Below are 23,234 nucleotides of genomic sequence, written 5' to 3' on the forward strand. Positions count from 1 at the left end.
TGAGGAAACTGGACAAGTTTGGGGCAAAAGGAGCGACAGACTTGAAAACATTTAAAAAAAAAAACAGCAGATAAACAGAATCTGAAGGTTATGTTGTTAAGAAATAGGAATAAATCCATCAAACACCTGACACGGGACCTGAGAGATGCATCTGGACCTTCAGCTGAGCCATCTACTGTTCACTGAAGCCGCATCAGAAATGATGAAAACTTTTCATGACCACTGGCTGAGGAACAAGATCTTCTTTGTCGCTGATGTTTGCCAGAATTTTCTGGTTTGTTTTATTTTTCCGTATGTGTGTTTTGTTTCTTTAGGCTATGCGTCCATAATATGAATGTCACACTTTGACTTCTATATGTTATTATGACTGCAAAGGGACCTTACAAACATCTTTAAATATATTTTATAATATAAATACATTTTTATTTTATTATCATTGAAAAGCATTGTCATTGCTTTCAAGACTCACTATAATTAAAAAACTAAATATTTGAAATTTTAAAAACTGGGTGAAGGTGATTAAATCACCCCCAACTCATCATTCTTGATTTACAAATTCTTGTAAATCAAGAATTTACAATATTTAAGTTGTAAATTTACAAGAAAACGCTAACTAAGAAAAAGGTAAAATTTATGTCAAAACTTGGCTAAATAAAAATGAATATTTTTACCTAAAAAAAGTCCTCAAATATATGAGGGGAAAAACGGAAAATGAAAATTAGTCAATGACATTAGTCATACAAAATATGACTAATTCAGCTCAACATTACCACTTTGTTTAGCTGAAAAGTGCAGTAACCAACTGTAACAAAGGGATTCCCTCAATATTTCCAACAATATTACTTTTTAGACTGTCCCAATGCAAAAAAGGGTCGGAAAAATACAAAGCATATGAATGACGACACAGTGTTACCACTCGTTCTTCTTTTACAGGCTAAAAAGGTTTCAGTAACAGCGTTGCACATATGCTGTGAGACACAACCTGCTATGGAAAATTACAAAATAAAAGTAAAAATGGTTTCAAAGTTCCAAGAGAGGTCAATAAAATCAAAACAAAAACGTAGATTTATAACTTAACACTGATTTTTCTGGGTTCTCTAGAGCTATTTATAATTTAAAATTATATTTTGAAACCACTTTTTCAACAACTAGGTTTACATTTAGTCTCAGGACATATGTTTTTTAAAATATTTTGTGCGTATTGTTTTCAGATTCATGGCTGGGCCAGAAAATGGCCTGCAATTGTAGAATGCACTGAATTTATCCCCAGCTTGAACCTTGAAAAGTAAAGCTGCTGATAATTGACTCAAAAAACGAGAAAGAAAGGAAATCCCTGATTTTCTAAATGTTCCAATTATATTTTAAGTAAACTAACTTCCCCCTTTTCACGTAATTTTGCGTGTTTTTCCCGTAATATTTACTTTTATTTCTTGTAAATCAAAACATTACAAAATATTTTTTTATTTCAAAATTTTACATGCATGTCCTCACCCTTTACCTTTTTTATTATCATTATTATTATTATTATCATATTATTTTGCCGTCGTACACTTGTGGAATATTACCAGCGGGGGAATTTTCAGTCGGCTGATGAAAGCTTGCCACTAGAATGTTCTACGCATGCTCTGTGTGAAAGCGTGTTTTGGTGTCAAGCGGCGCTGCTAGGCTAGCCGGGCTAGCTAGCAATTTTGCAAGTCATGGTGGGCCATTCAATGAGGAAAGGCTGGAGAGTGCTGTATCTGGCATCACTGTGGAACTTTTAATGAAAAAGGACTTGTTACTATTCTAAGCTGACTTTGAGGCATGAAGGCACACTTGCAAAATCTTCATGCGTAAGTATTACAATCAAAAGGTTTTAAATTAAATAACATACTGTGCGGCGAAACCGCATTGACTTACGGCGCAAGCTAGCGTTAGCAGACACGTAAATTAATAAAAGTGATGTTTACGGGAGGGCAATGAACATAGCGGTGTATCTTGTTTACGTTACTTTTAAAACTAACTGAATTGTTTAGGTAGTTAGAAGAAAACTAGCTCATAAGGCTAGCACGGTGTACGTTTTGAGTTCCAATAGTAGTTGGGCATTTTCTGTCAACCCCGCCCTTGCCCTATTCTTATTGGTCGGGAGTTACTGGAGTCATGTGTCGTCGCTGCGCCCAAAGCATGTGGATGGCTGTACTTTCTGTCAATCACCTTTTCACCACTTGTTGCTAGGGAGATTGTTGATGCTAGCTACAGCGGAAGTAGGCAGTCCTAAAATTAAAATATAAACAGAGAAAGCTGTCATTTTTTTAAGGGTAAGTGGATAAAACGCATCACAGCTACTTTGTCTTGTTTAATAAGGTAATGCGTAGTACCGATAGCCGGATTTTAAGAGGCAGGGCAGCTAACAGCTAACGTCGTAAGGACGAAAGGAGGGAGGGACCGTGCCATCCACCTAACATTGGTGCGTATGCTAGCAGCCCAGCGAGCTTTCTGGACTCCCTCATTCACCTTCAGCAGCACCCACACGAAGTAGTTGTCCTGTCAAGGGTGGGGTGATGCCTGAAGCTCTCTCTTCACCATCTCTGGGCTGCTGAATGTCCAGCAATGAGGAGGCATTGCGCGTTGCGAACCGACATCACTTATTTAGTCTTTAGAGGATGGAGTGGTTGCAATGGGCTAGCAAGTCCTGTTTTCATTAACATGTGCCTAATGCAAATGTAGGTAGGTAAGGCTTGGCGTGCTTCAGGGCTGAATGTATTGTAATGTTTAATTTTATTGTAAAAGAGCATTAACACATTTATTTCTCACTTTTGCCAGGAATGGGATGATGACACTCTTTTGAAGAGCAGAGCTTTGACTTTAAACTGGACTCTCTAAAAAAGTGAAAACCTCATCTTGGATCCTATACAGCTTTTTGACATAGATAATCCTGTTGACAACCCTCCCCTTTTGCTATATTTAACTGGTTTTTATGTTCATGTATCTATCTCAGTCTTTTAGTGGTAGTGGAGAACTATTGATCCAAGAAAGTTGGCCCCCTTTTTGTTTTTGTTTTTTACTTTCACCTTTTGTTCCTTTGTAAAGAAATGCTTTACCTGAAAAAGTACTTCACAGAGGGCCTGATTCAGTTCACCATCCTTCTGAGTCTCATTGGGGTGCGGGTGGACGTTGACACCTACCTAAACAATCAGCTGCCCCCACTGAGAGAGATCATCCTGGGGCCTAGCTCAGCCTACACCCAGACACAGTTTCACAACCTGCGCAACACGCTGGACGGCTATGGCATCCATCCAAAAAGTGTGGACCTCGATCGTTTCTTCACCACTAGACGGCTGCTAAACCAGGTGCGCCAGCTGGATCGCCTCTTCGTGCCCAGTACAGAGCTCAACACCTGGCTAGTGCATCGTGACTCTGATACTGTGGTGTCCGCCAGCAGCCAGTCCAGCCCCACCATCACCCTGGACAATGGGGCCGGCCTAGAGGACGTTAACAACCCTGACGCTACCCCGGCCATGAGGGGAGGAAGTGGAGCGCCTGAATCCACATACAGTCTGAACACAGCGGACAGCAGCCTGGGAGCTGTGGCCCCCGAGGGCAACCAGGAGCACGGCAACAGGGATGGCAATGATGATCTCACAAAAGAGGTATGTTTCCACCAGGAGAGCATCAATCAAACGTAGATGCTCTCCATTTAGCAGAATTTATGGATTTGAGTTATGTTAAAAGATACAATTTTTTTCAACAAATGAGAAAATTTGTTTGTGACAGAAGCCAAAAATTAAACGCAGCATAAAGCAAAATAGTTTAAATAATTACAGTAACTATGATACATATAGGCCATATAAAATCATATATATATATATATATATATATATATGGTGTGAATGTGTGTTTATGTTCTGAATGGCAGATTTAAGAGTAGTCTAGCCTAGCAAAGTAAAAACAATATAAAAAAAAGAGAAAGAAGAGAGGAAAAAATGTTTTTTGTTACATGAAAACATTGTATATATGTATTTATTAATAAATCCAGTATTTAGTATCCGTTTTCACTAAAAATAAATACAAAAAAGTTCATTCAACATAGCTTTACGGTGAGTAATAAAAACAGCCTCCACCCTAGGTCTTTTATCAGTGTGTGATATTTTTAGTCCAACCAGTTGAGTCACATTTAATACAGCTGTGGTTCTGGCCATATTTAACATTCTCCAACTTTGAAATGCATGACGAGCAGCCCCCCCTTCCCTCCCCCGAAGTTTACTTCCTTACCTTAAAATGGAAGGAAAGACATGATAACTAGACAATTTTTTTGTTTGTCTTTTTTACGTTTAGTGTTTATGTGTTGTTATTTCTCACATTTCACACAATGGCCATATTGACACTGTGGAGATCGAGTTCACAGTCATTATTGGATTGCAATAAAGCAAGACTTCTTTCTGATCACATGATAACTACCGTGCCCAAGTGTTTATGTCACGGTTACATCATCTGATTTGTGTTATATCCACTCTCAGATGAAAACGGCCCATATAAAAGGTTTAATAAAAAGTGACGATTTATCATATATTAGGTCATATTTTTAGTCGTGCACATGCCAAATATGTTGATAGTCAGTATGTGGCTATTAAAGTACCTTTCCTTTCTATACAGGGCCATTTTTCAATGGTTGCTCTGTGTTTTTTCAGGACATTGACTTGATTGACATCCTATGGCGACAGGACATTGATCTTGGCGCAGGAAGAGAAGTTTTTAACTACAGCAACCGTCAGAAGGAAAACGAGGAGGAGAAGCCCAGCCCACAGGAGAACAAAGACAGGAATGAGGAACAAGAAAGCTGGAGAAATGGCGTGAACTTACAAGGGGCTCCACCAGTGGATGGAGAGACTGGAGAGAGCATCCCTGAGCAGGTTTGTTAACACCAAGCCTTTCATTATATGCTATTGTTTTTAGTCGGACCTCTGCCTTTTAAGACATAAAAAGGAAACTTAAAAATAGGAGCTGCACACTGGTGATAAAAAGAAAATTTTCTCTGCCCAGTATTAATTTTATAAATGTAGAGACTTTCCACCTAGTTTCTTTGCTGCATTTGACCAAGATGTTGCAAGTTTAAAGATTTGTGCTCAAAATCAAAATTGCTCAGCATGTATGTAATAGCATCATCTCGTTGTTGAGTCACACAAGCCAGTAATATATAGCACATCAAGCTGTTGCAGTTAGATTAAGGTAGAAGTTCATTTCACAGAGACGCACATGACTGTATTGAATTTATTTTAAGGCTTCACATCCAAGAGAATTTTCCAGAGAACCAGAGGCAGTTCAGAATCACAAGCTCATGTTACCCACCATAAAAGTACAACTGCATAGAGACGCATAGTGTCAAGCACAGGGTTTATATAAACCCATAACGAAATCAAAAGCAAAAGAAATGTGTGTTAAATATTGATTAGATACATTAGCTGGGGATTAGCTATGAGTATTAACTAACTGCATTAATAGTCCAAGAAACAAATGAGAGATTACAAGAATTTGTCTGTTTAGTTCTTAAAATTTCAGCAGCTAGACTTAAAAGAAGGGGTTGGGTTTATTTTTTTTTTTTAAACCAATTATGACCAGATCGAGATGTATTTAGAAAAGTAAGTGCATTTCTGACTGTGTCTGTTTTTCCACATTACAAAGAAATGCTGCTTCAGGAAATCAAAGGAAACTGGCTGCATGGTAAAATTACAGAAAAAGTATTGACAGCTCGTTTCCTGGACTTTGTCCTGTAAAATAAAACAGAAATTTTCTGTTAATTCACAGAAATCCCCCCCCCCCTCCCCAACACACACACACACACACACACACACACACACACACACACACACACACACACACACACACACACACTTTTTCTGATTCTAATGAAAGTAATAGTAAAACAAAACCCAAAAAAAACTCCTTTGGGTTTATTTTTTGTTTTGGTTTTTGTTTATCCGGTACTTTTTTTTTGGCCTAGTATTGTATGCTATGGGTGATTTCTTTGTTAGTAAGAAGGTTGTAAAAATGACGATTACTCAGATCTCTGCCTCAGGTTAACAGTTCAGACTTTCGTGAGGTGATTTTTCCTTAAAGAGAAAAATACAGTGAAAAGTCACAAATTTCTGCCTTTAAAAAAATAATAATAATAATTTAAACCCCCACATTGGGAGACATTTTTGGCCCTTGGGCCACATGTTGGACACCCCTGAGCTGGACTGTTGGAATGACTGATGCTTACAGCCTTAAACTGTTTGAGCTAGTATGAGCAGGGTGTGAAAGCCCAAAGAAGGAGAGCCCTCAAAAAGGAGGGTCTCAGTCTGCTTCCAAGCAGAATCTGCTGGAGTTTGCTTGTGATGTGAAACAATCACAGCACTGGTCGTGCACTGTTAAGAAAGCAATGTCTTGATTTCTATTGGCAAAGTTAGTGACTAAGAAGCCATGATCGGGTTTGAGTTGGTTGATTGGCTGCGTTAAAAAAAATAAAACCACTGACAAAATTATTTGCATAGTTTTTGGGCTATAAATCCAAAGTGTGATATCATTTAAAGACGGTAAAGGATGACCTCAATAATGTGCCCGGAAACCCCTCAGATGAGTCAATTGTTAATCTCAAGCACTGATTTGCTGTTTAAACGTGCACGTAGCCTAATGTAAGCCACAATGGACCACTCTTAGATTAGGAGCTTTCCTGGCTGGGCGCACATGTTTTTGTAAAATGTATATTTTTGCTTTTAAACTTCACTGTTGTATTTCTGTGTAATGTAAGTTTTGATTAGATTTTCTTCTCCTACCAGGAAGTAAAAAAATAATTAATTAATTAATTAAAAAAGAAACATTTTTTGATGCCCCCCCAAAAAGCATATATGTAAGTGAATTAAAAAGCTGTAACAAAGAGTTAACAAATGACCTAAAACAGTGGTTCTCACACCTTTTTTTTCCTGGCATTTCAGAAGCCCCATGTAAAAACAGCTGGTTAAAAATATTTGTATCTGATTTTTTTTTATATCGTCCTGGTGATTTTCCTCTGACGGGATGGCCGCAGCCACTTTGGTGAGCACCAGAGTTCTGAATATGCAGTAAAAAGCCGACCTTCAATTAACTAAGTTTTACTCCATATTTTTTCCCTGGTTGTGTGCCCCACAGTTTAAGAATTGCTGGCCTAAAATGGCAACTACTTGTCAACTAGGAATGTCTTTGGTGAGGGAAGCTCTGGTTTATACCCTGGATAATTATTCAAATTTAGGCAGCAATCCCCTATACCAATTCATATATATGAACTTCTTTGTGTGTGTACAAAAAAAGCCATTTTGTCTGGACAAATAAAATATAAGAGCTTCTCTTGTGAAAACACTTTAAGATTATTACCTTTCGTTTTGTGTTACCAGCTCCCAGCTCTCGGCACACAGACCTCACTGTCTCTACAAGAATGCTTGAGGCTGTTGGAGGCCACATTCCCTTTTGGAGAAGAAACTGAGGTAACAAAGAAAAATCTGCTGTTGAAATTGTCATGGCCACATATTTTATTTTTTTGGTGGCATGGCTCCTTCCCCTCCCTCCCACATACATGTGCGGAAAGCCTAAGGCAGTGAGAGCAGCAGCAGAAACCACTAACTAGGGAACAGAACAGACCAGCCATCAGGAAAAGCAAATATGATATCGACGAGTGTGAGGAGTTGGGGTGGAGGAAGCAGTAATTCAAGGCAGGCTAGAGCAGCCTAAGTAGGATGCCTTGGATTTGACTGATGAGATACGATGCACTCCCTTTTTCTCAAAAGTTGAGCAGTTCTTACTTTAGTGCAACTGAAAGATAAATCAGACCTACAGTCTCATATTTTAAATTGGATAAATTGGCACAATAAGCTACATATAATGTAAAAAACGTTATTTTTTAATTTGTGTGATATTTTTAATCAGTTTCCAGCCCCGGTTGTCAGCCCAGAAATTGCCGTTTCCAATGAAGAAGTTCCTTCTACATCTCAGGGCCTCCCTCTGGTGCCACAGCTGCCCTCAGCAGAACCACAGTTAGACCTGGAGCAGCAGTGGCAAGACATCATGGCCATCATGGAGCTACAAGTAAGATGGTTTTGTTTTGTCCTCATGATTGCTTGTGAAGTATCTACATTAAATTCAAAATACTGAAGTTATTTTAACATTGTTTTAAAATAATGCATTTTTCTCTTTAAACTCGTTTTTTTAAGGCAATGGAAGTGAACAACACTTCTCTCCACACCAATTCAAGCAGCGTAAGTGCCATAAGCGGGACAACTGAGTCAAACACTGCGGGAAACTTTGAATTGTCTACTCGCTCGACACCAATAAACCAGGATGTCAGCCTTCATCAGGCTTCCCTCCCCAGCTGCAGCCAAGACTTCCCCCAGATTTTTAACCCTCAGCTGGACTCGGCAAGCATTGCCCCAAGAACCGCCACACTTAGACCCTCCTCCAGCAACTCTACTAACATCAACTCCACATTCGGAGCAACCAACCTAACTGGGATCTTTCTCCCGCCACACGTGAACAGTTCCAGTAACAACGTTACTTCCACCCCTGTCCTCCCCGATCCTTTCAGCACCCTGCTGGAGGAGTCGATGCTTGACGAAATCAGCCTGTTGGACCTCGCCATGGAGGAGGGCTTCAGTCAGGCCCAGGCGTCCCAGTTGGAGGATGAGCTTGACTCAGATTCTGGTCTTTCCCTGGACTCCAGCCACAGCCCGGCCTCCCCAAGCAGCTCAGAAACCTCCTGCTCATCTGCAGCTTCCTCCTCTTCAACGTCTGCCACTTTCTCGGAGGAAGGAGCTGTGGGCTACAGCACTGACTCTGAGGTGGCCACTGTAGAGACAGAGGAAGGAGCTGTTGGAGGTTACCAGCCTGAATATAGCAAGCTCTGCCGTATGAGCTATCAGGACCCCTCCCAGTTCCACACTCTCCCTCAACTTGACAGCATCAGCCATAATCATACCTACAACCTGCCGCTTTCCTCTGCCTTCTCTGAGCACCCAGAGCTCCCCATTTCGGTCGGGAAGAAGACTGTCCGTGACAAACAGAACTCAAAGCCTCAGCCTCCTCAGGACCTGCTCGACAAGCACTCAAGCCGCGACGAGCGCAGAGCCCGGGCCATGAAAATCCCCTTCTCCAACGAAAAGATCATCAACTTGCCCGTGGAAGAGTTCAACGAGCTGCTAGCCAAGCACCACCTGAGCGAAGCCCAGCTGGCCCTCATCCGTGACATCCGCAGGCGCGGGAAGAACAAGATGGCAGCCCAGAACTGCCGCAAACGCAAGCTGGACACCATCATAAAGCTGGAGCAGGGCGTCCAAGATCTGAGGCGTGACAAGGCCCGCCTGCTGAAGGAGAAGATGGAATTCATTCGCTCCATCCGGCAAATGAAGCAGAAGATGCAAAGCCTGTACCAAGAGGTGTTCACTCAGCTGCGGGACGAGGAGGGCCGGCCCTATCCTCCCAGCGAGTACTCGCTGCAGTACAGCGCCGACGGCAGCGTGCTCATCATGCCCCGCGGCGTGACGACCGCCGAGCAGAACCGAAAGCCAGAGAAAAAACAGAAGGACAAAAAGAAGTGAGGGAGCACAAACTGCTGTTTATTCTATAACTTTGCTAAGTCAGTAAGAAAGATTTCTGCAGACACGAGAGAGATGTCCTTATTTCCTTTAAGAAGATTGTGGTGAGTAGAAAAATGGCATTGTTGACTACTCTTCCTGCATTAGTTTCTCCCGTTTCATTCTGTTCCTACAATTTTTGTTCCTGGAAACAACTTTGACGCAGAAGTAGCTCTTCGTTCGAGTACTGAGATTTAATTATTTAGACGAGGAGAAGAGGGATATAAAAGGACATAAAACGAGCTATTAGGAAGAAGAAAAAAAAATTAGCTGCTCTTGATCCTTTTGCACCAAACCACTGAGGATGGAGGAGTTTCGCAGGGTGAAAGAAGGGACTGGGGGAGTACAAGAACACTGTCGAGGATGTTTGGAATACCTATGCACCGAAGGTTTTAAAGGACTATCAGATCACATCCCACCCTGGAGACTTTTGGTGATTTTCATAGTCACTGAGGCTTTTAAGTTGCAAAGAAATGCATCGATGGTTGTGAGTTTAGATACCAAAGGCCAAAAGGAAGTCCATTATTTTAGGATGCCAATTAACACCTATACTAACCAAAGGTTGTATTTGGTGCACATCACGTGATCTGTATACATCTTAAATGCTCCAACACTGCACTCTAATTCTGTAGGTTCCAGTTTTCGAGTCAGGTGGCATCTAAGTTTAGAAGGCCATAAATAGATCGGGTTTGATGTGTGGAAGGTGGATGTTGAGATGAGAGGAGTGGGAGGCTGAGAGCATTCTTGCGCTGGTCACTGCTGAAAGAGGCCTGGAGGTGAAGTCTTTGAAGGGGAGCAGGTTTAGGGAGGAGGCACGCTGCATTGCAAAATGTATCGACTTCCTTATAAATTATACATAGCACTGTAATTTGTCTTTAAAAGGCTTGGCTGTATGCATTTTGCCGTGTCTGTCGCTATTCCTTCGCTGCAGGTTTAAATACGGGAGCTGCGTTTAGGAAGGCTCTTATTAACTGTTCATAATCTGTAGTATAAGCAAGGTTATAGTTCTAGCCACATCAGCTTTACATAGACGCCTACACCCTTTTTGTTGAATTCTAAATTCTGAGCCTGTAATTAAAGGAAGAATTCAAGATAACGGTGATGGGCCAGGAGCTCCAGAGAGTAGTGCATTATTAAAACCAACTCCAGGCAGTCTTGAGTCAAAGTCATTCAGTTTTCTTGGATGCCCCATTTTTAGCATTAACAGAAGGCAGGCTCAGTTGACGCTGGGGTGTAGCAACTTCCCTTTCAAGTAACATATGCGCCAAATGTTAAATACAACAGTGTATTAGGGCCAGTTAAGGGCGAAAACAATTTAAAAAGCTTGGCGAAGCTGAGGTGAAGGCCTGAGACAAAAGAATAGAGATTTTTGTTGTTGTTGTTGTTGTTTGTTTTCTCAGAATTGTTTTGCTTTAACCTCAAATTGAAGAGAAAAAAAACTTGTTTATTATTTCAAAACCAGAAACAAGAAACAAACTGGCAAATTTATGGGAAGAAGACCTGAAAATTTTAAGAGAAAAAGAATTAGGAGAATATTTACAGTTGAAAGAGATATTTTAGGAAAACAAAACAGGCAAATTCATGAGGAAAAAAATGGAAATTTACATTAAAATTGCACAAATGGCAGAAAATTGGAAGAAAATTATCAAGAAAATGAAATGTAAATTCACAGTTTAAAAAAAAAAAAAAGTAAAAAAAAGTCTGTTGTAAAGAAAAAGACAAATTTATGAGAAAATTCACAAGAAAAAAATGCAAATTTCATAGAAAACTAGTTGCAAATGAATGAGAAAAGAATATGTAAATTCACAAAGAAAAATGGAAATTGTGGAAAAAGAAAAGATCAATTCAAAAACATAAAGCTGTAACAAGAAAACAGGTTTTTTTTGGTTAGATAAGGTTGCTTGACTAAAAAAAATGACCAAAAACAAAAAATACTACTTTGCGAGTTTCTATTCAGTTTCTACTCATGTTTGCCAATTTTTTTTCTTGAAAATTTTTTAGAGATCTCTATAATTACAGTTTAAATCGAGTTGCCTGATTCTCCTCGCCCTGTAGATTTTGTTTTACTTTGAACGACCCTGGTACGCCGTTGCGACTGTACGAAAAACCACTTGAGGATTTTTTTTTTTAAACTGCTGTAAAGCCAAAGTGTTGGCTTCAATCAAGTTTTTGTGTTTATAACAGAGCGAGCCACGCAAGTGATAACGCAAAAGCAACTCGAATGTGTGAAATGACGACACGTGTCGTGGCCACTTTGATCTGAATGCCTTTATTTAACGTTTCCGTCACTTTTATGGGTTTTGAGAACGGAAGAGAGGAGTGATTTAAAAAAAAATGTTCTCAAAGTAGAAGTGCTATTACTTGTCTATTTGAATGAAGTTTGTCAGTACATGTGTTATATCACCTTCTTAAAAAAATAAATAAAATAGGTCCGTTGTGTCAGCTGAGATAGGAGATAGGCTAGATCTTTTTCCAAGAGGCTGAACAGAACTCGCAACATTAAGATGATGTCCAAAAAAAACAGTTTTGAGCGGAGAAGTGTCCTCATTAAATGTGATATTCAGGCATGAACCTCTGGTTAACATTCACTTCAGTGTAACACCAACTACTTAGTACTGCTACTACTTAGTGCACTTTTTTTGTCTGTCTTGTTCTGTAAATATTTTCATGTTTGTGTTTGTTATGATTTTATGTAGTCTGTTTAAAAACGTCTCCATTAACGGTCACACCCTCTGCTTTGAGTTTGGATGTAGTTCCCTCCGTTTTGAGGTATTTGCTGGCAATCAAGAATTGTTTTTATTGATTAATAAAGTGTTTTTATTTTCACCTGTGACTCTTGTGTTCTAGTTGTCCATGTTTCAGGCTTCCAGTCGGCGAAGGCACTAGATACCTTGACCGTGAACAACCTGAAAAAGGTTTATTCTCAGCTTCCTTTTTTTCTATTATTTTTGGTTTCTTTTAGAGTAACTTTGCTTGATCCACAGCTCAAAATAACCCCTATTTATCTAATACTGACCAGCCCCTCAGGTCATCCTCTCCCCTTAAGCCACCTTTCTGCTGCTTGCAAACAAGGTTTGGATGTGGTGTGTTAAAACATCAATAATTCAGGCAACTCCCGCAGCTCTTCTGGAGGGAGATACTGAGGTGTTCTTGAGAGATATCATTCACCAGCGTGTCCTCCCTGTAGGGCATGCCTAAGACATCTCACCTGGGATGCATCCAAGAGGCATGGTCAGATACTCGAATCACTCCAGCTGGCTCCTTTCAGTGTCGAGCACTGGCTCTGCTCTGAGCCCCTCTCCTGATCTGTAATACTGAGCCCAGACACCCTCCAGACGAAGCTCATTTTGGCCGCTTGTATCTGCGATCTCATTCTTTCGGGCACTACCCAGAGCAATAGGTGAGGTAGGAATGTAAATCACCAACTTTGCCTTCCTTTGTTCTTTCTTTATGCTTCTGTAGAGCTGACAGATTACCTCAACATTTCCATGCACTTGTATTCCAAGTTTGGTTTTGTAGCTTAATGTGCCCTGTTCAAACAGCACCTGGGTGGGACTGCTAAATATTTACTCTTTGACATCATAAATGGTCAAGAGTAGGGAAAAACCTGCCTGAAATGGTGCTGAGTTGCGTGCACGCGCTCACCTTTAAGATCTCACATATTGTTTGAAAGTCGGTTTACTTGTTTTTTGATTACTTTCAGCCATGTTTTACACCGGATGCCCTTCCTTATTCAACCCCAGAGGGGATTTGTGTCTCCGGCTGAAGTCAATCCAGCAATTTTATGCTTGTCATGCAAATATAATTGCCAGAAAATAAAGAAAGCCCTAATCGGTCCCCTTTAAGTCAGTTATTATACCTCAAGCAATGGTTTACCTTGAAGTAACCGGCTATCCAGACAGCAGAAACACTGTTTGACTTCCTGCTCTGTTCCGATGGTCTGTTTTACATCGTGGCATTTATTGAAATGCAATCCAACTTTTTCTCTCAACAGTGACTTTTAACCTGCATGTGATAAAGAAAATCAGAAAGACTGAGGCATCTAAACTACAGACAGACACGTTACCTTGAACTAAAACCACATTTTTAGCCAGTCTGATAAATTAACCAGAATATAAAGATGATAATTATCTTAAAATTTAAAGTGACACAACGCCACTGTAACAAAAAGTGGTTTATTCTCCAAAAGCGACAAGCAAGACGTGACAAACACTACAAAGATTACCAAAGAACAAAATATTACAGAAGTTGTTCATAACCGTACATCAATACGGATGCTAAGGAAACGCCTAAGATGAACACAGTTTTGGCCGCGAAGAGCGCTGATAAACAGAGTAAAAACAATGGCACGCGAAAGAAATGAAAACATCACCTCACTGATACGATGTCATAGCAAGATGAGCCAGATGTGGAAAGGACATCGAAAGCCTGGTGAAGGGAAAATTAACACTGCTTTGTTTGAGCTGGTTTTCGTCAAGCAAATCTGAAGGATATTTACATGGAGATTTGATCTGGATAAAAGTAGAATCGAATGAGTGATACTACGCCAAGAAGACTAATGAGTCCAGGATGTCTTGCTTGCCTCTGGCCCATCCCCCTTCTTCGCCTCCCCTCCCCTCCCTCATGGAAAGTACACTGAAGTTCAAAACGACATTTCTTCTCCTCCTGCCCCTTCGCCCTGTGCTAGTTTTTCTCATCCTTCTTCTCGTCTTCGGAAGGGTACGAGTGCCAGGTGAGCCGTTCTTCGTAGAAAGAGATGACCACTTGCGGACACTTGACGTTGGCCTCTTTCGCCGGCACAAGGTCCGCCTCATCTGAATTTTTCCTTTAAAAAGGGCAAAGGAAAAAGTCATTTAACCTACCGTAGAAACGCATTTAATGGCACATTTGAATTCCCCAACGTGTGGGGCAACATTTACACACCATTTCATGAGGAACATGAGTTCTCCTGTGGAATCTGTGGCACCGATAATCCTTTCTGGATCCAGACCTCGAGCAAAGCCCCTTAACTTCTCTGTCTGAGGATCAAGAAACAAAATAAAACTTAAATCCATCCTGATACAGGATGCCCACAGAAAAACCGTCAAATCGGAGACAAAAAGATTTCTAACCGATCATACAAGACATTTCTGGTAGGTCCTGGGAGGAACAGGGGGAACACTACCAGAGCCCAACAAAACAACCTCCGGCTGGTTACTCATGTACACGGCTCTGACCTAACTCACAGCCCAGCACTCTGCAGCTTGACTGGTATTCACAAGAAAAACACATTAGAACTGGCAGGTCCACAACTGGCACCCTGCTCTCTTCGCAGATAAGAGGAAGAGGTTTACACTGAGCATGTTTGATAGATGTGAGTCTTGAGAAGTGGGTCAATGATGATCATAGGGGAGGACTTCTGGGTTAAAGGTACTGCAATGAAATCCTCACACCTGGTGTCAGACCACCTTAAGCTGGTGCAGAGAGCCCAGGGTTTGTCCTGCCCAGCCTCATAGTCCTAAACGTTGAAAACGTTGAAGGCATTGAAGCCACGGAAAGCCCCTCATGTTCTGACCTGAATCCAACAGAGAACCTCTGGGACACTATTGGTACATCAAATGGGGCTAAACAGCACCAGAGACTGATGATTCAGGTCTAGGAGGAGGTGAAGAAGCATGCCCAGATGTTGTTGGGAATGCATACAGGAACTAATCCAGTCATCAAAGGACTGGTTATCCTGGTTTCCACTGTTATCACATCATTTTGTTCTCAAGAAATTAGAAACTATTTCCTAAAAAGTTGGTATGTTGTGTAAAATGTAAATAAAAATGAAACCTGTATTTTATTGACAACAGAACACAAAAAAATTAGCTTGTTTTGAATTTTATCGCGGCATTGAGTTTTCATTTACATTTTACACAACATCCTGACTTTTTGGTATATCAGGTTAAGTGCTCCTTTCATTTTTTCTTAACAGTGAAGTGTATTTTTAGTTAACTTGGCATTAAACGAGACTCATGGAAAAATTGGGACTTACATCATCTTTCTTCTTCTTTGATTTACTGTCGTCTCCTTCTGCTTCTCCGGCTGCCTTCCTTTTTCCATCATGTGCTGCTTTCTGGGACTGCAGGAACTCTGCAATCAAATCTGGACAGTCCAGGTTTTCTTCTGGTTCCCACGTGTTATCTTCACTGTAGATTTAAATACACGAAAATATGATTTAACTCCTAATTTAGTTACTTGTGATGTTTACAGTCAAAATATTCTCCACTATCATCATGCGAAAGCTGCTTCCAGAGTACAGCTGAGTATCACTGGAGTCTGATAACATAGAGTCCTGATGTTTTTCTCACTTTTTGCAAAGATACTTACGCAAGTTATACAATAACTTTCCCTCACACACTGGCTCTGGGGAGGCCAGTCCATTTTTAATACAGGTATTTGCTGTGTTTTTGGCATCGTCTTGCTGAAAAATTAGGCCACTGCCAGTCAGATTGCATGTCAGATCAAAGATCTGATGTTTTGGTGGTTTTTCGGTGGGGTTTTTTGGGTGGGTGGGGGCAGATATTGATTCCAGATATTTTGACAAAATTCCCAACATCAGTGACTCAAATGCAGCCCTACAACATGACTGAACCTCCACCGTGTTTTAACGGTGGGCTGTAGACACTTATCCGTACATACTGACATCAATTTGAACCAAAAATTTCAATTTTTGGATTCATCACTCCACAACACCTGTTACCACTGATTTTCAGTCCAGTTTTAGAGTATTTTGGTAAGTCGGCCTGCTTCCCTTCCTTAAGAATGGCTTCTTGACTGGGGCTATTTCAGAGGAGGCATCAGAGAACAGCAGACAGATCAGACTTTTTAAGGACCCACCCAGATATGCCAGTTTTCTGGCAAATAGTTCTTTAGAAATCTCTTTGTCGGTGCAAATACACTAATGTGAGTCAAACTGTTTTCTTTGGCATTTTTTTTAGATTCAACTAAAGAAATTGGAACAAATGATTTGACAGGCTTCTAATAAAAAAGTGCATCAACATACAATTTAAAAATGTTTTATAAGTTCTTTGCTAAATCATCTACTATGTGTTAACATAACAATAATTCATTCATTGAGTTAGGTGCCCTTTTTTCTTCTTCTTTTTTTTGGCTTAAATGATTCAAAGGTCAGTGTTAAGTACCTTACAAAACAATTCCTTTGATAATAGTCGGCTACAAGGACTGGACTGAAAATGAGTGAAAAGCAGCCAGTGTCCAAAGAAAAACTTTGAGAAACCTTCAAGACTTGGAAGGAAAATATAAAAAAAAATAAAGGGTGACTCAAAATGATTTGATTTTAAGCTGCATGTAATGACATCTAACTCTTATAGCAGCTGTTTTCAAAGTCAACATCTGGCTCCTTAGAGTTCACGTTCCCCCACCACAGACGTGAACCTTTGAAACAAATATATTCATTAAAACTTTGAGGCACATATGACTCTACCTCCATTAAAAACACTTGTTAGATCTGAATATTATCACATCTAACACATCTAGCAGACCGAGCTGCCGTAGTACCAGATACTCGAAACCTTTAATGATGCTAGAAAAACATTAAAAACCGTTTACAGAAAACCAACAACTGCAGGAACTAGGGCTGTGCGATATGACCAAAATCTCATATCCCGATATAAGAATTCTATCGTCCGATAACGATATAAATCACAAAAATGTAACATTTTCTGTAAATTCTGTGAATCTTGGGCAGCTCGACTTGCGTGAATTGTTTCCAGCTGCGCGTCATGTAGCTGGAGTTGAATGTTTTAACCGATGCATGAAACTATACATTTTTAGACATAAGTTGTAACAGCCGCAGTTTTCTTTGTGAGTATTTATTACACGGCGTGCTGCGGGGAAAAGCCTGTTCTAACGTTTGAGTCTAAGGTTTATTTTTTAGCACCTGGCGGCTCTTTTTTAATTCTCATCCGTAAATAATCTGCTCTTTCACGTGATTCGGTTTATTTTGAAAAGTCTCAACAGGATCTTGAGCTTTATTGTGAAAGGTTGATGTGGAACATAAACAAGCGGACAGGCGATGCTGTCACCGTCGTTGTTGCTAACCACAACGCATAAAAACAGGCGCTTGTCCGTCCGTAGTGTGGTTATATTAAATATAAGAGAAAGAGAGAACTTTAAGAAATTAATATAGCCACTACAGTGACCATCAAAACGATGAAAAAATATTGCCGTAAACAGTTTATTTTGCGACACCACGAAACAAACGATAGCGTAAAATGAAACGATAGATGTTTTTATATCGTCATCCGATATATATTGTTATATCGAACAGCCCTAGCAGGAACCTTAATTTTTGCATAGCTCATGTTAAGAAGTGCATCTTTCACCTGCTGTTTGTTAGGCAAATCTGGGTTGTCAGGTGAAGATAAAAGTGTGAATGAGCTGACATGAGCCAACCAGTGACCCATGAATTAATCTTTTAAACACTTACTTCGAGAAGCCTTTCCACTTAAGAAGGTACTCTACTTTGCCTTTCACCACCCGTCGATTCAGAACCTTTTCCACCACATATTCTTCCTCCTCTTCTTCTTCCTCGGCCACTTCATCTGGCTTCTTGTCCTTCTTCTCAACCGAAGTCATTTTGCTCTCTGTCGGTTTGCAAACAGGGGAAATGAGAACACATCTGTGGCCCCAGATGCCTCAGTGGCTTGAAACTGAGAACTCTTACTGCCTGCAGAGTTAAAGACGCTGACATGTGTCTGCCGAGTTCAAATGGCACCACAAACACTTATAGAGTCACATACACGATTCATTTCTTGACACACACCTTAATCGCACAACGACAAGTGAAACAGAGAAATTCATGTTAGGAAATAATGATGTTTAAAACCTTCTGTAACAGTGGGACCATCGTTAGAGGGTTCTGTAGTCAGGCTCATACTCATCAGGTAGACCTGGGGACCCGCAGGTGCCTGGTCAACGTCAAGATTGTTGCATGTTGGAAAAAAACAGCATTGGAGAATGGGATTCAATGACGAGAAGCATGAGAGGCAATGCCGATTATTACAATCAGCCTATGATTGTGGGTTTTTTTTAAAGGTTTAAGAGCTTTTCTGGCAAAGAAGTGATTGTCTAATCTACATTGCCTCATGTTAACCATGATTTATAACCTTATATGACATGATATAAGCTCACAGAATGGTATTTCCATGTGCTTCTGCAGAGTGCAAAGTAAGACAATTGCATATACAAGCCCCAGCAAAAATGATGGAATCACCACACTTGGAGGATGTTCATTCAGCTTTTTTTCTCATTTTGCAGCAAATAAACAAATCTCTGATATTCTGGTTTCATTACCTTAATAAATTGCATGTTTTCCAGCTCAAGTAGCATAACCATAGTAAATGTACATATGCAAAAGTCTGCAAAAGCTGTTGATGGTGAAGCGTGACCCTAATGAGCTTAAAGAGGGAATCTGACTAAAGAGGTTGTTCTCAGTTGTGTCTACAATCTGGATCATTCAAACAGAAAACTCATGATAGAAATGCACAGCAAAAAGCAAAAAAAGAAGAAAATCTATTTAATGTTTGTGACAGAAGTGGAAGAGAGGGGATGATTGAAATGGGATTTCCATACAAGAAAATAAAACAAGCTCAGAGTGGGCTAACAAAAAAAACCAATCATGGGTGGTGGATTATTGGATTAAAGAGATGTTCAGTGATGAATCTGGGCTGGTTGAGAAGGTGATGCTGGAACTTTTGCCTGAAGAAAACAAGCAAATATCCCCACTCATTCATGGTATGGGGGTTGCAGGACAGGTGGAGAACAAGAGGAGGCAGCAGTCATTGACTCAACAGTAACTGGACAGGTGTATGCTCAGATTTGGGACTTTTTCTCATTCCGTGATGAAAGGTTTTGGTAATGATAAGGTGTGCAACCTGCCACTGAGGAAAGAGTGTTAAAGGTTTTTCACTTCAGGGAAGAGGTACATCAAATGTATGGTGGAAACTGAAGGAAGTGATGGTTCCTTCTGCAAAGCTGATCTGTCAGATCTTACTCATGCCTCAAAGAATTCAGAGTACTAAAATTGTGATGCTTTTGTTATTGATTCCACATTTTTCATTTCCCATTGATTAAAAGAATCCCATTGAATGTGTTTGGTGTGTGCTTCATGAGAACAGGCTGCCCAGCTATTAAAGAACAATAGATTTGACCATATGTGTTATATATTTTATTCTAGGTTCAACAAAAATGAGTATGCATCCTCCCAGTATGTCGATTCCAACATTTCTGGCTTTGTTCATAATTTAGTCGATTAATAATAAAGCGGAGGCAGAGTAGGGAGGCATCTATGGCCGTACATGTAGCAGTCAGCATCAATAACGTGAGATTTGCAACACCTGGCGGCGGCTGACCAGCAGAGTGGAGGGGCTAATTAAAAAAGAAACTGGACTACTTTGGGGGGGAAAGGGGCGTCGTCGCGGTGTAAAATACTCCTCTGTGCTCAGTGTAGAAGGAATTATTTTTAACGTTAGCAGAGAACGAGAGGCAGAAGAAAAGAGCGCACGACAAAAGCCTTGCAGGGACCCACAGTGTGCAGCTAGCTGGTGATTCCTCCATATTGCCTTCGTGGTAGCAACTAATGTAGCGGCTCAGGTATGCCTGTCGGATGTAAACACCGCGAATAACCGCACAGTATGCGGAGCTAGTCTCCTGAGCAGGTGTCTTTTTAATACTGACTTAAAATAAACCTTCCAGCTAGCTAACGTTAGCCTCATGCACAATCCAGCGTTAGAGCACGTTTGGAAGGAGGAGGGTGAAAAAATGGAACTCACCGATGACTTACAGTGTAATCGGTTTGTTTTAAAACTTCCGCCCGAGCCGAAATGAAACAGCTACGGCTATCGCAGGTTTACGGTAATAACGTTTGTGTCGGTTTGTTGTCGAAACACAGAGCCGCTACCTTCTCCACGGCGAAATGTGTCGTTTCCGCCCCTTCGTCTGGTATGAAGGGAGCAGAAGAAGGAGGGGGGAACGCCCGCTGGAGCGCGAGGAGGAGCCCCTCCGCAGACCGCGAAGCACGCGGATGGAACGCTCAGCGCCAGCACGCGCCACTCACGTTCCGTGCGGACGATATACAGATCTACGGAAGCAGCATGCGCGCAAACGCCGGGCTGGAGATGAACGAAGCGGACCTCCCTGCGTTATAAACACAGGTTATAGATGCTCGAGGTGCTTTATAAATCTGTGCACAGCTGGATAAATACCCAGGCGGGGAGGACTACCAAGCGGTACTGCCGGGGTCCCAGGGAGGCAGCGGGCGTCCTGAGCTAACCCTGTTTAAATACAGTGTTCTTTATATCACAGAAAAATACACGAAATAAATACATAAAAAGATAAAGATGAAAAATGATTAGACAAATAAAGCTGCAACGATAAGTGACCAAAATTGAGCGCGAAAGACCATAAATTATTATAGTTTTGTGTCATGAAAAATGTTTACATCTCTTTGTGTTTTGGTTAATTGCATTTAATTTTAAACATGACTACATGAGCAATACAATCATTTCATATATAATACTGTATCTATAACAACGAGTGTGTTTTTCGTATCAAATGCTTTTACTTTATTGTTTTAAAAAGCTAAATTTGCAGTACATGCATATATACACCTTGCATAGATAGATAGATAGATAGATTGCATTAATAATATGTGCTCTATAAATCTAAGAACCAGCTACAAGAAGGTGTAATACAGAAATATGTGTTTGGCGTGTTATGTTTGACATAGAGCAAGGAGTTAATAATGTATAAATTAATTTAACACTGCATCTTGTAATTTTAACTTAGTCTGAATTTTCAGATATTCTAGCTTCAATTAATGGCATTTTCCAGATCTCATAGACCCTCACCCTACATAAATATAAATATACTAAAGTCTACAGTTAACAGGGAGTGTTTGCAGACCTTAACAAGCTGTTGCCTGTGGCTCATTGAGAGAAAGCATGGCCTCAACAAGTCGAAACAAGGGAAAGACTTTTATAACTACTTTAAACATGGAGTGTGGGAAATGATGCTTGCACCCAGTCAGCTGTGTCTTGGATTATGTAGTTACTCATAGCAACGGCATCCAAATGGAGAAGGCATGCTCAAAATGCGCAACACAACAAATAAATGAGTTGAACATTTCTGTTTGGTTTCCACTTAGTGGAAGACTCAAGCTTTCAGACACAAACCTGAGGTGTGACTGTTTGGCAGCTAATCTAGGAAGAAGAACTGAACAAAATTATTCATTTTATTTTATTTTTTAAAAGTAATATACTGAATTAAACTGTTAAGTTAAATATTTATTACTTTTATTATTATTATTTATTTGGAAGCACAGCTGTAAAAAATTAAAATGATTAATTATTTATTTCTATTGTTATTCGTTATATTGCCCTTTTTAAAATGTATTTATTTTTAATATACACACTTCAGTGATCTAACTAATTCTAATTTAAACTAAAACAACTAGTTTCTACTTATTAATAAATGTATATGTGCCACTGCTTATATCCATATATTTTGCTTCCATGGACCCAGACTGTCTTGTAATTTTTAGAATTAGTTCTCCAGGCTTTCTGGGGGTCTTTCATATATTTTCCCTTTGGCTACTTTTTATTTTTAGGGACTGGGTTGCTAACATAACTACTATGTCATGGTTTGGTGCTGTATTTCAGCCAGTGGTGTTGGGGATCTTTTTAAAACTGATGGAATTATGAATGCAGAAAACTACCATCAGGTTTTGATGTCCTCCATGCCATCTAGCATCTGATAGGCAATGGCTTCATTTCGCAATCATCCCAAAACACTGCCAATGCAGTACCTGGATAGAAAAACACACAATGCAACTCTATCAGTCATGCACTGGCCTCCTGGAAGCACGGACCTCAATTTTACTGAAGGAATAGCAGGGGTTCTGCTTCCTGAGAGTACTAAAAAAAACAACACCCTATAGTCAAGGAGCTGCTGATGTCCTTCTATAGATGTTCTGTTGAGTGTATTGACATATTGCATGCCAGTGGGGTTTGTCAGCTGCACTGCTCAAGAAAAGACAGCACTCCAGAGGGTCATCAGCACAGCACAGAAGATCATCAGCTGTGCTCTTCTCTGCTAGAGGAGCTCTAAGGTCGCACTGCCACAGTAAAGCCCACAGCATCCTGAAGGACGCATCCCACCCAGGACATCACCTGTTCCAGCTATTAGCATCACGAAAGCAGTACAGGATAATAAAAGCTGAAACAAACAGTGCACTTTACAATGGACTCTACAATGACTCAGATAGACACACACATATATATTTGTACACATTTATATTTTTATACTGTATTTATTAGAAACTCTTATTTTAGTATTTTTTGAATGGCCAGAGTGCTTTCTTTGCAGTGAATGGGACAGCATATAATTCTGATGTGCTTTTAGTAGAATCATAATAAAAGATCCAGATTTTCTGATTAGTGAAGCAGTGTGGCGTCATCATGACAAAGAACAGAAGAAAAACCAACCAGCATCCAAAGATGAGCTTAAAAAGCCTTCAAAGAAGATTAGGGAACTGTTCCTGCAAACTACTTAAAAAATTATTAAAAGCTTGCCTAG

At 40.2% G+C, this 23,234-nt stretch overlaps 2 protein-coding genes across 6 annotated transcripts; one reads left to right on the forward strand and one right to left on the reverse strand.

The window, feature by feature from the left end:
* The first annotated feature begins 1,623 nt into the window (after positions 1-1,623).
* nfe2l1b (nfe2 like bZIP transcription factor 1b) lies at positions 1,624-12,440 on the forward strand. Of its 3 annotated transcripts, none has more exons than XM_006793173.3 (6): positions 1,624-1,832; positions 2,803-3,629; positions 4,668-4,889; positions 7,386-7,475; positions 7,915-8,073; positions 8,199-12,440. In XM_006793173.3, the coding sequence occupies exons 2-6, from the start codon at positions 3,072-3,074 to the stop codon at positions 9,576-9,578; spliced, it is 2,409 nt and encodes an 802-aa protein (XP_006793236.1). In that variant the 5' UTR covers positions 1,624-1,832; positions 2,803-3,071; the 3' UTR covers positions 9,579-12,440. The 3 variants fall into 3 exon arrangements, with proteins under 3 accessions (XP_006793236.1, XP_006793238.1, XP_006793237.1); XM_006793175.3 differs by lacking the exon at positions 1,624-1,832 and adding an exon at positions 1,898-2,297; XM_006793174.3 differs by lacking the exon at positions 1,624-1,832 and adding an exon at positions 2,311-2,706.
* A 1,595-nt stretch (positions 12,441-14,035) lies between these two features.
* cbx1b (chromobox homolog 1b (HP1 beta homolog Drosophila)) lies at positions 14,036-20,651 on the reverse strand. Of its 3 annotated transcripts, none has more exons than XM_006793179.3 (6): positions 20,560-20,651; positions 18,487-18,568; positions 18,088-18,244; positions 15,631-15,784; positions 14,538-14,632; positions 14,036-14,439 (listed from the first exon to the last, which is right to left on the reverse strand). In XM_006793179.3, exons 2-6 carry the CDS (start codon positions 18,539-18,541, stop codon positions 14,298-14,300), a joined length of 603 nt encoding a protein of 200 aa, XP_006793242.1. In that variant the 5' UTR covers positions 18,542-18,568; positions 20,560-20,651; the 3' UTR covers positions 14,036-14,297. The 3 variants fall into 3 exon arrangements, with proteins under 3 accessions (XP_006793242.1, XP_006793241.1, XP_006793240.1); XM_006793178.3 differs by having other exon boundaries at positions 20,443-20,624; XM_006793177.3 differs by having other exon boundaries at positions 20,432-20,624.
* Between the last annotated feature and the right edge of the window lie 2,583 nt (positions 20,652-23,234).

Source organism: Neolamprologus brichardi, chromosome 8, assembly GCF_056152115.1.
Source record: "Neolamprologus brichardi isolate AB-2024 chromosome 8, ASM5615211v1, whole genome shotgun sequence".
NCBI lineage: Eukaryota > Metazoa > Chordata > Actinopteri > Cichliformes > Cichlidae > Neolamprologus > Neolamprologus brichardi.